This window comes from Urocitellus parryii, chromosome X, assembly GCF_045843805.1.
Source record: "Urocitellus parryii isolate mUroPar1 chromosome X, mUroPar1.hap1, whole genome shotgun sequence".
NCBI lineage: Eukaryota > Metazoa > Chordata > Mammalia > Rodentia > Sciuridae > Urocitellus > Urocitellus parryii.
In genome coordinates, this window is record NC_135547.1 from 2,243,974 (window position 1) to 2,258,463 (window position 14,490).

Here is a 14,490-nt window from a genome sequence, read left to right on the forward strand (position 1 = left end):
CTGGTTGTCCAGGAAGCTGCTCTCTGGGCTTCCCAAGATGACCCAGTATCTCTCTGAGCAGTGTGCCTGTCACAGACACCTCCCTCCCTTTGAGCATGGGAACAGGAAGGACTGGTGGGGCCTGAGGGAGGGGGCTCCCTCCTGCCTGAGGCTGCTCTGCCTACTCAACTCCCTGCACCGTCACCTTTACTCTCCCAAATTCTCCTATGGGCACTTGAGGCAAGGAAGCACCAGGGAACCAGGCACCAGGCCCCCTCCTGCTATCACCTGGGGTGGCCTCTAGATTGCTGCTGTGGGGGACAGGCAGACCTGTGCTCTCCACTGTCCGGGTGAACTGACTGCCTTGCAGGTCAAAGGACACATGAGGGTTTGCACTGGGCAGAGAGCAGCATCCTGATGCCCTCCCTATTCCCCTAGCAGGAGATTGGACCTGTAGTGTGTCCACTGCCAAATGCTGGCATGTCGTGCTCTGGAATGAGGTTCTTGGGATTCTACATGCTTCCTGGACCAGGGATGGTTCTCTGGCCATCCTCCCATCTTGACGGTGTCCTTCATCGGGAGCCAGGTGGAAAAGGGGTCCCAGGAGCTGGGCTTTACTCCTATTCTGTGATCCTGGGGTCACCTAGCCCCTACCCCCCCATTTTGCGTGTTCCTATAAGTGGAAGAATCTGTACAGGCACAGCCCAGCCCATGGGGCTTGCTGGGCCAGGCCCAACCACTTCTCCAGCCCAGCAGAGTTGCTCCTGCCTCACCTCTTCCCTCTCTGACAGCCTCTGCTCAATGCTTGTTAGACACCATGGGTCATTTCAACCTGGAGCAGATAAACATCCCACTCCCCTTCCTGATGGAAGATGAACCCACAAGGTGGGTGAGCAAAAGCCAGGCAGTGTCTATACTGGGCACATCCCTGAGGCCACCCCTGGTCATTAGGGTGACCCAAGCCTGTTCTTAGCACCCCTCCTTCTTCATAGGCCGAGTGAGACGTGGGTGCTTGTTTCACTGTTGAGGTCACATTAGGACAGCCTGGTCCCCAGTGATGGGGAAACCAAGGCCTGGAGAAGGTGACAAGTCTGTGTGACATGTCCATCATGGGGCTTGGCATCAAACTTGGGTCTGCCGGACCTGGTAGCTGCAGCCTGACCCTCATCAGACTCATAGGCAGGACTAAGTAGAGGGCACAGCCTTCTGCCCTACTCCAGCTTCCTTGTACCTGTGAGGACACGTTTCTGCAGCCCATGGCAGCACTCTTCGCTCACCGGAAGCCTGCGTGTGGCCAGAGCCTGCTTCCCAATCTGTAAACATGGGGCGTGTTTCCCAGTGGTGGTGAGCTTGAGAGGGGGTGGCAAGTGAGCCGGCCACACAGGTCCTGCGGCCTCAGGCCTCTTGGTTGCCCAACAAGCTGCTGGGGGCGGGCCACAGCTACTGATTAAAGGCTGCCTCGAGCAGCCTGTGTGGAGACAGGTGTCCCGTCCTGCAGCCTAGGAAGCCGGCCAGCGCCTGCCCCAGGTAAGCCAGTGTGGTGGGGTTGGCGAGGACTGCCTCTGGGAGCCAGGAGGCAGGCAGAGGCCTGTTTAGAGCTAATATTGGAGGAGGAAGGCTAGGACCACTGTGTGGGCTTTCTTGGGTGTCTGCTCCCAGTCTTGGTATCTACGAAGTGGCCAAAGTGCCATTCCTGGGCTATATCTGCCTCCCAATGTCCCTGAAGGGAACTGCGGCTAGACAATGGCCTGGCAGCAAAAGGCAGAGGGAGGGCTTGGGACTAGGATCTGGGCTCTGTAGGCCTTCCCTTTCCTCTGTTAGGTGGTAGGAAGTGTGGCTGGCTAGGGAGAGATGTGAGGGATAAAGGGGGATGGGTCCCTAGCAGGCCCCTTCCAGGACAGAAGTTAACAGGTCCTGATCACTGGGTCCCAGCCCTGTAGAGGCCCATTCAAAGTCTCCTTGGACGTAGGCTTTAGATATCACTTCTAGAGCCAAAGCTCTGTGAACTGGAGTGGGGGTAGCAAGGAAGTGAAACCTAATGGGGTCAGAACTTTGACCAGAGAGATGGCTGTGGGTAACAGGGCCCAGGTGTCCCCATCTCTTTAGCATTCAGATTTATGCCTCTTACTCTGGCAGCTCTAGGCCTCACTGCCCCTGTGAAAACATCACCATGTCTGAGCCAACCCGGGCTGAGACCTTTGTCTTCTTGGACCTGGAAGCCACTGGGCTCCCCAATGTGGATCCAGAGATCGCTGAGATATCCCTCTTCGCTGTTCACCGTTCCTCCCTGGAGAACCCTGAGCGTGATGAGTCTGGCACCCCCATGCTGCCCCGTATCCTGGACAAGCTCACATTGTGCATGTGTCCAGAGCGCCCCTTCACTGCCAAGGCCAGCGAGATTACGGGCCTGAGCAGCGAGGGCCTGGCGCAGTGCCGGAAGGCTGGCTTTGATGGTGCTGTGGTGCGGACGCTGCAGGCCTTCCTGAGCCGCCAGGAGGGCCCTATTTGCCTTGTGGCCCACAATGGGTTTGACTACGACTTCCCTCTGCTCTGTACAGAGCTTCAACGCCTGGGTGCTCACCTGCCCCGGGACACTGTCTGCCTGGATACGCTGCCAGCATTGCGGGGCCTGGACCGTGCCCACAGCCACAGCACCCGGGCTCAAGGCCGCAAGGGGTACAGCTTGGGCAGCCTCTTCCACCGCTATTTCAATGCTGAGCCAAATGCAGCCCACTCAGCTGAGGGCGATGTACACACCCTGCTCCTCATCTTCCTGCATCGCGCTGCTGAGCTACTCGCCTGGGCAGATGAGCAGGCCCGCAGTTGGGCCCACATTGAGCCCATGTACACACCCCCTGATGGCCCAAGCATTGAGGCCTGATTCCACCTCACCAGTTCATCCAGGCTCTGTGGCCTGGAGCTGGTCCTCACCAGGGAGATTTGCTGCCCCTTATCCTAGTTCTTAGCTGGGTGACCCCAGGCCTGGTTGACCATAGAGCCCAAGAGCCTTTAAGCCCACCTCCAGGCCTATACACCCTCTTGGTGGCCTGCACGCTCTTGCCGTTGGCAGCTTTGGGGATTCCATTCTTCCCCTGTTTCTCAATAAACATCACTAACTACTTACCTGCTGACTTACTGGCCAGACCTTGAGGCCAGGCTCCCTGCCTAGGCCTCCCATCATCCTGTCTAGAGAGCAGGCAGGGAGCTGTGCCTGCCAGAGAAGAGCCCCCAGCTTGCCCCACTGTGGTCTGTCCCTGTGGGGATGTCAGAATCCATGCGCTACTGACCCTGAGCCACTGGCTGCCTTCCTGGCTTGTCTTAATGTCACCTTGAGTATGCCTCTCTGTAGTGTTGCCCCGGAGGTCTAAGAAATGAACGAACAGGGTCTTGGGTTGAGCAGCTTCAATATGTGCCAGGAAGGGAGATGAAAGGGGGATCTGAGCCTAGAGAATTGGCACCTATCAGGATGCAAAGCCCAGTCCAGCACTCAGCCATTGTGGGGCCCATCCAGAGTTGTCTCTGTGCTGTGAAGTGGTAACAGGGTGAATTAATATGGGGCACTGGGAGAAGGGAGGTGCCTCCTATCCACATGCAGGCATAGTACATGTACATGCTGCGCCACAGGAAGTCCACGGAAGCATGCGGGAAAGGGGTGCACAGAGGAGGTTATGTTGTAAAACTGACCTGAGGAGTGGAAGAGGGGTAGGTAGCCAGCACAGAGGGCACTACCTAGAAAGGAACATATCCTGGGCCCCACTTCTAGAGGCGCAGCCCTAGGAAGGCTAGGAGGGCACCTCACTAGCCAACTCAGCTGGGCTTTGGGTTGCTGGTTAATCTGTCTCTGGAGCCCCACCCTGAGGCACTCCCATCTTGCAAGGAGGTGGACAAGGAGAGACCTGTCACCCAAATCCTGGGATAGGTAAGAAGGGGTGGAGTGGCCACATCTAAGAGTGACTCTCACAAGCAAAGCCTCCAGCCTTGAGCCAGCCAGGCCCGTTTGGGGAACCCTAAGTAGGTCAAAAAGTGTAGGACTTCTGCAGTATGCAAGGTGGCAGGATGATAAGGACAGAACAGAGGCAGCAGCCACACCAGATGGTCCTCATGGCCTGGCTGGAACTGAGCCTGATGGTAAGGGTGAGCTACAGATGGTTGTAAGCAGGAGAGGGCAGGATCTGATTTATGTGTAGTTTTCAGTACCTCTCAGGCTGCTATGTGGAGAATGAAACTAGAGGAGGTATGGGGAGGGTGACAGTAAATAAGAGACAGAGAAGTAGAAGGGTTAGGGATGTGGAAGGAGAGTCATCAGTCTGGTTAGGGACAAAATGGTGGGGACAGGGGAGGGATGTAGTAAGGGGAAGCCCTGCAGTGGCTAGTTTGGGAGTGGGCTCAGTAACCAGGTCTTGTCACAGCCAAGCTTTCTGATCAGAGCTGTGCCTGAGGGAGTGTTGCAAAGCCAGGGCTGGGCGGGCGGGGCCAGGCCTCAGAGAAGCTGAAGGAGTAGGGGGTACAGGGTCTCCCAGAACTGCCGACCAGACAGTTTGTCCCTTTTATCTGTTGGCTGGGCTCCAGGTGGGTAGCCTGAACCAGCAGGTGGTGCCCTTGGAATGCTGGCCTTACTGCTGACTCAGAGGGCGCTCAATGCCAGGTCGTGCAGAGAGAAAGACTGCCCAATCTGTGTCAATGTTGCCTCTGCAGGGTGGTCTCCAGTTTGTGTCCTCCCATCCCTCCAGGACCAAGGAGCCTGTCTCTCACCATTCTGGGCTCCCTTGACCTCATGGTGTCCTGGCCTCAGGCACCCTCCCTGAGTTGGTGCTCCCCGGGACCAGCCAGGACAAGCGTTGTGCTTCCATGTAGTGTAGACAGGCTGTGACCTGCCTCCTGCTGTTTCAAAGCAGTGTTATGCTGATAAATGTATAGCAACTGGCTATCCAGGAAAGGACCCGGAAGCATTTGTATTTATATTTGTATGTTTGTGCCTGAGCTGTGACAGCATCTGATGAACAAATGTAGATCCCACATAAATGTTGGCTGAGATTCTCATTTATCTTAAGGTGAAGGTAAAACAACGAGGCAGTATGTTGGAGCATCCTTACTCATGGTGATCATAATGTCATGGTTACAGACAAGACATTCTTCAGTTTGATCTGTATTATTAACATTTTCCCCATCATTTGCTAAGTCTAGGCAATTAAAAAAAGCAGAAATAAATTGCTGAAGGTGGACTTGGCAAGAGATTTTACATAACATGCTAGACCTTCCATTTCCACCATGCAGATCTTCTAGATGAACAGCAACACATAGAAAAACATGGTCAAATAAGATGTGATGGTGGGCTGGGGTTGTGGCTCAGTGACAGACCACTTGCTTGCACATGTGAGGCACTGGGTTTGATCCTCAGCACCACATAAAAATAAATAAACAAAATAAGGATATTGTGCTCATGTATAACTAAAAAATATTTTCAAAAAGATGTGGTTGGTTTTGAGTATCATCTTTCTTTTTAATAAATGGAAGGTGTTCTCGCTACATACAACAGTTTGGGTGAGTCTCAGAGCAATATGTTGAGTGAAAGGAGCTGTGGTGTGTCCTAAGAGCCAACTCCAGAGCTCCAGCTTGTCCCTGGCCTACCACCTGCCCCTTGCCAAGCTGCATTATTGATTGACATGAGATCATGGGGGATATCTGCCCATGGGGACGTCGCTGTGATAACAAGAGCATACCTGGGGAACATTTGACACAAGCCAGTTGAAAACAGAATTATCCACAGAGAGAGACAAACACTAAAATTAAAAGGCCATAAGCATTTCTAGCTTGTCTGTGCAGGAGACAGTGACAAGAACAGTCATAGCTCTTAGTTATAGAGGCTGGAAGTTCAAGACCAAGGTAATAGCAGGCTCAGTATCTGTTGACAGCTCCCTTCCTCATGGATAATACCTTCTTGTTGAGTCCTCATGTGGTGGAAGGGACTAGCTCACTCTGTGGGGTCTCTTGTATGGGCACTAATCGCATTCATGGGACTCTGCCGTTATGATCTACTCACCTTCCAAAGGCTGCCTCTTATAATATATAACCTTGGTGATTAGATTTTAAAATATGAATAGGGGGCACACTCAGACCATAACACACAAAGATACACAGACACAAGTTTCCATTCCCCCCGTGTATACACACCTCTAAACCCCCACGTACTCCCACAACCCGTTCATGCACATATACACATACATGCCCCTCATTCCCACATATTCACTTATGATTTTGTATAAATGGCATTTTACTAGATGCTGCTTTTTAAAAAAATCATAAAAGCCTTTGTTGTTCGAGTTTTTCTTCTTGTTGCAGCACTGGTCGTTGACCCCAGGGGCATTTTACCACTCAGCTACATCCTCAGCCCTTTTTTAGAATTTCAAAACAGGGGTTTGCTAAGCTGCTGAGATTAGCTTTGAACTTGCTATCCTCCTGCCTCAGTCCCCTGAGCTGCTGGGATTATAGGCATGTGCCACCACACCTGGCCTCCCAAGTCACTGAGATTACAGATATTTGCCATTATGCCTGGAATTTTTAATGATTTTCTAGTTGATTTCCTCTAGATTTTCAAATGTATTGCCATCATTCTATTCTTTTGTTTTAAGTAGAAATTTTAAAGCAAGTGAGCAGAAATTTTATTAAAAAGTAAGAGAAAGATTCAGAACTCCTGGTGTAGCATGCCTGGGAAGAGGGAGAGTGTCCCATGACTCTTCTTCAGTATCTGTACTTATGTCTCCTTTCCATTGCTGGTCATGTGTTCATGTGTGGTTATTTTTTACTTAACAAGGATCGTAAGAGATTCATACATTTTAAAGAAGAAAACAGTATTTTTTTGGTACTAGGGATTGATCCCAGGGGATGGATCTTAACCACTGAGCCACATCCCCAGCCCCATTGTGTAGTTTATTTAGAGAGAGGGTCTCACTGAGTTGCTTAGGGCCTCACTGAGTTGCTGAGGCTGGCTTTGAACTTGTGATCCTCCTGCCTCAGCCTCCCATGCTGCTGGGATTACAGACATGTTCCACCACGCCTGGCAGAAAACAGGATTTTGAATTCTTTCTCCTTTTTAAATTATCTGCTTCATTAACTTCAGCTTTTATTTTGATTAATTCCAACAATAAATTTTCTTTGGTTTAGTTTTTGCTCTTTCTTCCAGTTTCCTGAGATGAAGACTAACCACCTTTGTCATCCCCCTTCTTGAAAGACTAAGGCATGCAAAGGCTGCAATTGTGCACCTAACTATGTCCCATTAAACATGCTTCTTTGCTTTGCTTTAGAGCTAGTTCGTGATTTCGCCTTTCATTTCCTTCCCAATCTAATGCTTGTTTAGTAGAATTTATCTTAATTTTGGAGTAGTGAAGATTTTGCAGTCATCTTTTATTGTGTATTTTAGTTGGATAAGATGTGAGAATGTGTTGCTTAAAATATCATCTTTTTGTCTGGGTGCAGTGGGCATGCTTGTAGTCCCAGGGGTTTAGGAGGCTGAGGCAGGAGGATCACAATTTTTAAGGCAAGATCCAGTAATTTAGTGAGACCCTGTCTCAAAATAAAAAAATCAAAAAGGGCTGGGGGATGTAGTTTAGAGGTAGAGTGTCCTTGAGTTTGACCCGTGATACCCCAAAAAGAAAAATCATGACTGAATGTTATTTAGGGACTGTGTGAGTTTTCTAGGGCTGCCATAGCAAAGCATAATAAACTGGGGGACTAAAATAATTGAAATGTATTATTTCACAGTTCTGGAAGCTGGAAGTACAAGATCAAGGTGTCATCAGGGTGGGTTTCTTCTGCGGGCCCTGAAAAGTCTGTGCCATACCCCTTCCCAGCTTCTGGTATTTGCTAGCAATCTTTTCCATTTCTTGGCTTGTTGATGCACAATTCTGATCTCTGCTTTCTTCTTTGCATGGTCTTCTCCCTGCCTGCATTCTCTGTGCCCAAATCCCCCCTTTGTATAAGGACACAGTCACCATGGATAAGGGCCTAACCTAATAACCTCATCTTAACTTGACGACCTTTATAAGAACTTTATCTCCAATGAGGTCACATTCTCAGGTACTAGGGTTAGGAGTCCAACATATTTTAGGGGATGAGGTGACCCATAAAATTGGCGAAAATAATGAATACTTTAAAAAAACGTGTCACAGACTCTGAAAATTTGCGTCTCCTTAAGGCACATGGGGTTTCTATATATTTCTAAAAGCTAGTTTGACAATCATACTACTATTTAATTTCTTTACTGTTTTATTGTTTTTTAAATCAATTACATCTGTCTAATTCTATGACAATATAGGAAAATATTCCATTTTAATTTCCTTTCACTGAGGTCTTCCTTCTGGTCCAGTAGTTTTTCTTTGCACATGTGCAGCTGCTGCATGTATGCTTACTGCTTTTGTGACTGGTTAGTCTGCATTCTCATAGTGCCTGTGTGTCTATCTATCCATCTATGAAGAAACCTTAAGGCTTTGGCTCTTGTGATGTGGAGGCTTCAGGGCAGACTGGGAACTGAGGGAAGAACTGCAGTTTGAGTCCAAAGGTCACCTTTCTATTCAGGTGATCTTAGTCTTTCTTCCTTAAGGCCTTCAGGTGATTCCGATGAGGCTGCCCCACATTGTGAACAGAAAATATGTATGTACTGGTTTAAATGTTTAATCTCATCTGAGCAATATTTTAGCATATTCAGACTGGTTGGTGTTCGACCAAAATCTGGGTACCCTTGATACAAGAGTCAAACTGATACCTGAGCCAGCCTCACAGTGACTATTGTATAGTTATTCTTTGATCTTTTCTTAATGCATAAGGTCCCAAGTCTGGATTTAGGCTTCCCAGAATATTCTGCCAGCCCCTCTGTTGTCACTTTATAGAATGAACCATACAGTTTACAAGAATGACCTCCTCTTACCACTTCCCCCTGGAGATCTCTGTGGTTTCAAGGGTTATTTGATCTGGTGGCTTTGCTTCTAGAAGTAGTTTCTCAATCCTCACTTTCCTTTCCCTGCCAGGTGAGTGGTATTGGGCTAGGATTAGGGCCCATGGGCTACTGACCTTTCCTCAGCTTCCAGTTGCCAGAGTTGCCCAGGGAAGCCAGACTACTCTCATCCTGTGGTGGGTTCCTTCTGTTTGGAGGCTTCTAAGATATTCCCATGTCCTGGGAGCTCAGGAATGTTTGCCAGGCAATGCCTAGGTCTGTGGCAATTAGAATGGGAGCCTAAAGTCCCTCTGATGTGCAGACAAGGAGCCTTTGACTTCTCAAAGATATTTCTTTAATCATTTGTGAAAGCACATGGCACACAAATGTCAGAGATGGGAAGCAGGGAGCAGACCTTGGATCAGCAAGCTCTTTTTTATTCAGTGGCGGAGTCAATTGGTGGAACACCTGACGTGGCTAAGTTTTGAGGTGAAAAAATGGCTGCTGGCCACCACGAGGGTCCGGGTTTTATATACAGACTTAGCAGAGCCAGGCCATGAGAGGAGTTAATTACTTTTGGCGGGCCCTTTTGGTGGGCAGGGGGTAGGGCCAGGTCATGGGAGGAGTTTTGGTGGCAGGATTATTTAGGGTGGGGTGGGAGGACAGGTAGGTAATGATATCCTTCAGCTTGTTCAGTTTTCCCTCTGACCTTGCTCCTTACTTCAAGCCTCCTGATCAACATTCTCCCACTTTCCATCTTTTGATTCCTAGTTGTCCTCAGGATATAGCCCTAGTCCCTGGGGTCCTGTAATAGCAGCAACCCCTTAAGTGAGTGTCCTTGTTACTGTCTGACAATTGCCACAGTCCCTAGCCTTCTAGGTTGCCAGTCTCCTCCCATGGCAGTAGCCACAAGGTCTCTGCTTGCCAAAGGGTGGCTGTGCTGTTCCTGGATGCCCCCATGGCCCTGGGTAGCTGGGGTAATGGGCCTGCACTCAGCTCCTCCCACCCTGACCCTGATGCCAAACTTGAGGAAGACCCTGCCAACCCAAACTCCTCCACAAATGTAGAAAATAAGGCAAACAGTAAACCAAATGGGGATGATGACAGGCACTCCAGTCCTCTACTGACATTGCAGAGGTCATGAAAGGAATCTCACCCTGTAGCCAGGCAGATAGCATCTCAAGATAACTCCCATGCCATTGAGATTATAGGTTTATGAAAAACTCTGAAAAGGGGAGAGGAAAGAGTTCTTCCAACAGGGAACCCACGGATTTTGAATGACCCTGCTTTCATGCTGAGTAAGGTGGGTACCCAGCCTAGCCATGCCCCCTCCTCTCCATTTGGCTGTGTAGTTGCTCAGGCTAGGTAAGGGATGAGTTCCTGCTGAAGGGTTCCTGGTGGCCATCCTAGGCACTTGTCTGCCTGTGGGCTTCCCTCTGTAGGTGCACGTGTATCCCACAGTCTGCCTGAGTCTCCGCTGCTGAGGGGTGACCTCCATGCACACTCAACCCCAATAGTTGGGCTGGAGAAAGAACTCAGTCTCCCTTCCCCAGTAGGCTTGGCCCTGCCGAGTTCTACCCTGTATCACTGCCCTGAACCTCAGCATCAACCAGGGCTCCTGGAAAGAGTGCTCAGCAGCCCTGCTGCAGGTGTTCTTGTTACTGAGCATCTTTAGAAATGCTTGGCCTTTAGGGCTTCTTAACCTCAGTTAAGTGCTGTCTATCACTTGAAGTGATTATTTTGACAACCAGATGAACACGTCTGACCACTCATTCAATTTCTACCCATTGCCACATACTGGCTCCCGACCTCCCGGGATTTACATGCAAAGAGTCAAAGGCCCATAGGTAGAAATGGAGCAATCAGTGGGGCTGTACTCCCTCAAAATGCTCTAGGGAAGGATCCTTCCCTGCCTTTTCCAGCTTCTCATGGTCCCACAGGTTTTTATTGGTTATGCCCACATCACTCCAATCCCTGTCCTCACTTGGCTGTCTTTTCCTTATGTGACTATGTCTACACATGACATTTGCTTTTCCATTCTGTTCCCATAAGCACAGTATATAATCAAGATACCTTGGACCCCAGTGTTCCATCTCTGCAAAACTAAACTACTCTTATTCCCCTCAACCATGCTTTCTTCTTTCCTCCTCTATCTTTCTCCCTCCACCCTTTTTGTGCCTGCCTGACTACCTCCTCATACCTTGTTTCCACTCAACTAGCTAAAGTGTGAAAAAGCACATCATATTATTAAGTGTAGAATATTTTTACTGAAAAAAACCCCAAAATTAATTTGATTATTTGTTTTGATTTGATTTTGTTTTTCTGTCAAAAGACTTTGCTAGAAATTTTTTTTTTCAATCTTGGAATAATTATAAATTCTTGGAATTATCAACATGGGTTACATGGCTCTGTTTCGTATTTATGGTCAAGGCCACTGTCAAATCTGGGCTGGGCTAAATAAAAACACAATAAGAACAAATGATTATTCCTGATTCTGAGTCTAGGCAACATATATATCATATTCATCCTCAATTCAACAGTTAAATGTTCAGTTCTGTGTCCACTGAGTGAATAGATACCTAAATGAGAATGTAAGGTTACTAAGGATGGTTGAAAAAAAATAACCCCAGTATTAGTAATCACATTGTCAGAGTAGGCCTGGATACTGAAACTACTGATGCTGAGAGGAATTGAAGAAGGCCCCCAACATGGAGAACATACCATGTCCTTGGTTTCAAAGGGTCAATACTAAGATGTCAATCCTCCCCCAAATGATTCATTAATCCAATGCAATCCCAGTGAAAATCCCAGCAAGCTTTTGTTTTTCCTAGAAATTGGCAATGTATTGTAAAACTCATGTGGACTTTGAAAAATAAGAACAGAGAACAAATTCCTTATTGATTTCAAGATTTAGAAAGCTACAGTAATCAAGAGTGTGGCATTGACATAAAGGTACACAAAATGCTTTATCTGGTTGGGATACAATAATAAAATACCATACACTGGGCAGCTTAAACAATAGATTTATTTCTCATCATTCTGGAGGTTAGGAAGTCCAAGATCAAGGTGCTGTCACATTTGACTCTTGGAGCATAGCTTCATTCTCTCTGTAGCTTTACATGTTGGAGAGAGGACACTGGTATTTCTTACCTTTAGGGAACTAATCCCATCACGGAGGCCCCTCCCTCATGACCTCATCTAAACCTAACCTCCTCAAAGATCCCACCTCCCTAACACCAGCCATAGGGCTTACACACATGACTTTTGTGGGGACACAAATATTCAATCCATAGCACTGATGTGGCATCATGAAGACTCTAGAAACAGACTCACAATCATACATACAACTGATTTTCCACAAAGGCACCAATGCAATTCCACCAAGGGAACAACTATTTTTGCAACAAATGATACTGGGGAAACTGGATATTCAGATAGGAAAAAGGGAATTTTGAAAGACATGTACTGTATAGAGTCCATTTATATATAGAACTTTAGGAAATACAAATTAATTTATAGTGACAGAAAGTAGAGCAGTAATTATAAGGATGGGGGTAGGGAGGAGCAGGAAGGAGGGGCTACTGGGGCCAAAGGCCATTACTCGGGGGGTGATGGATATGTTCACTGTCTTGATGGTGGGGATGGTTTCATGGGTTAACACACATGCCAAAATCCATCTAATCGTACACTTTAAAGATGTGTAGTCTATTATATGCCTATTATACCTCCATAAGTTGTCAAAGAAGGGTTAAAAAACCAAGAACCCCCAGTAGCCTTCATTTCCAGCCTGAAAGTTCCTAGTTGGTGGAAAAGGACTGAGTTTAACCTTCCTAGACACAAAAGAAGGCACTGTGCCATTCACAAATGCCCAAGGCCTTGAACTTGATGGTACTTCTAACATAAAAATAAGGATCTTCTGAAAAGCTGTCCAGGAATCCTGGAGGGTCTGTTATTGTGAAGTCATAGTTATATTGGGGCCAGCAAAAGACAAACCAGCTACAAATACCATGGCTAGTGGGAACTCCTGAGGAATATGGTGGTGGCCCCTGCTATGCTTCCCTTTTATGTTACCTCATCATGCACAGTGGACTTGAGCCATACAGAACCATATGTCACACCTCACAGACTTAAGAACTATCATCTGGATAGTTATTGTATAGACTACACTTTACAACATTGGTGGTTGTTAAGATGTCAATTACTATAGCAGCTATAGTTTACATTAATTTTCCTTCCTCCATCACAGAATAACTCATGTTTTGAAAACCTGCTCCTCACCTAGTACCAGCTAAAGCCACACTCTGGAGTGTGGCATCCTAAGCTCTCTACACTTGAGGTCTAATTGACCTTAAACCTAGAACAGTCCTGGAGAAATCCCTCAGCCTTTCATGGGTTCCCCCAACATACCAAATGCTCACTCTCCTTTCCTTCACCTGTTCCAATTCAAGCACTTCTCAGCAAACCCACAACAGAAGTCCCTCTACTTCCACTTCCTGTCTGAAGAGCTGGGCACTCTCACTTATGGGTGTGGATTCTGCCATGTTGTGTTGCCTGAAGTCTGGCAACAGAAATTGCCAAAGCCAGAGCAGCTATTCTCCAGGAGGTGATGTGGCAGCTTGTTAAGGAACATACCAGGCTGGCCAAATCTCCCTTCCTGGTCGCAGTCATGGTATCCAACCAGCTTTAGTTGGCTGTCCATAACCCAGTCAGAGGAGTCTATACCCTGTTGTAGGACCCCAGACAGAGCTCCATGCACCAGGGAACCCAAAAGGTTACCAAAACACTGGCTCTGGGCTCTTCCCAGATTCCTGGTGAAGGCTTTTCCTAAAAACTTTAACACAACTGCCTGTTTAAACATTCAAAATAGCCCCTACCTATTAGAGGGCTTCTTTCAAGGCCAACACTTGTAGAACTTCTTTATTTGCAGCCAAAAGAAGTGGAAGCAATCCCATCTCACAACAAATTCAGCCAGGACCACTTACCAGTTGCATGGAGATACTGCCACAGTATGTATACACCTCTTGGGAAAGCATTCATTCAAAGTTTCAAAGAGCAAATGGTCCAAAGGGGAAGGGGCCTAAGATTGGCATCCAGGAAAGATCCTGGGGAGGGGCAGCAGCTGGAGGAAGGAATGGAAAGCAGCAGGACTTTCCTGGATAGTTTAATCTTTACACTCTTTTGTCTCTCAAAAAGCAAGGGCAATCATCCCCATCTCCCACATAGCAGGAGGGATGGAGCCCAATTTACAGGCACCATACAAGGAAAAAAAGAGTCCTTTCCAGGCCCTCTCTTCCCTCTCTTATTCCATGCAAAACCCGTGTTGCATACCTGATTACCCTACCTGAAAGAAAAAACTACTCTTATTTGAGTTGTAGTGAAAATCTAATTAACAGGAACTAAATTACACTGAGAACAGGAGAAACAAAAAGACTAGCTTGCCATTACAAGTATCATTTACCTAGGCAAGCTCTAGAGGTTTTGGAGCTTTCCAGGGCACTCAGACAAAGTCAGAGAGCAGTGCCCTGTATCTCTCCTGGTAGACCCACTTTCTGCTGAAAATGCTACACATGATGCTTTCTGTAGGG

General features: G+C 47.7%; 1 protein-coding gene across 1 annotated transcript; it reads left to right on the forward strand.

Annotated features, from left to right (window-relative positions):
* The first annotated feature begins 2,149 nt into the window (after window positions 1–2,149).
* Window positions 2,150–2,860, forward strand: Trex2 (three prime repair exonuclease 2). Its single transcript, XM_026412832.2, has one exon. It carries the CDS (start codon window positions 2,150–2,152, stop codon window positions 2,858–2,860), a length of 711 nt encoding a protein of 236 aa, XP_026268617.1.
* Window positions 2,861–14,490: the final 11,630 nt, after the last annotated feature.

Excerpts from the sequence above, each read along its gene's own strand:
- Trex2 (XM_026412832.2), top strand. The coding sequence starts at position 2,150 with ATGTCTGAGCCAACCCGGGCTGAGACCTTTGTCTTCTTGGACCTGGAA.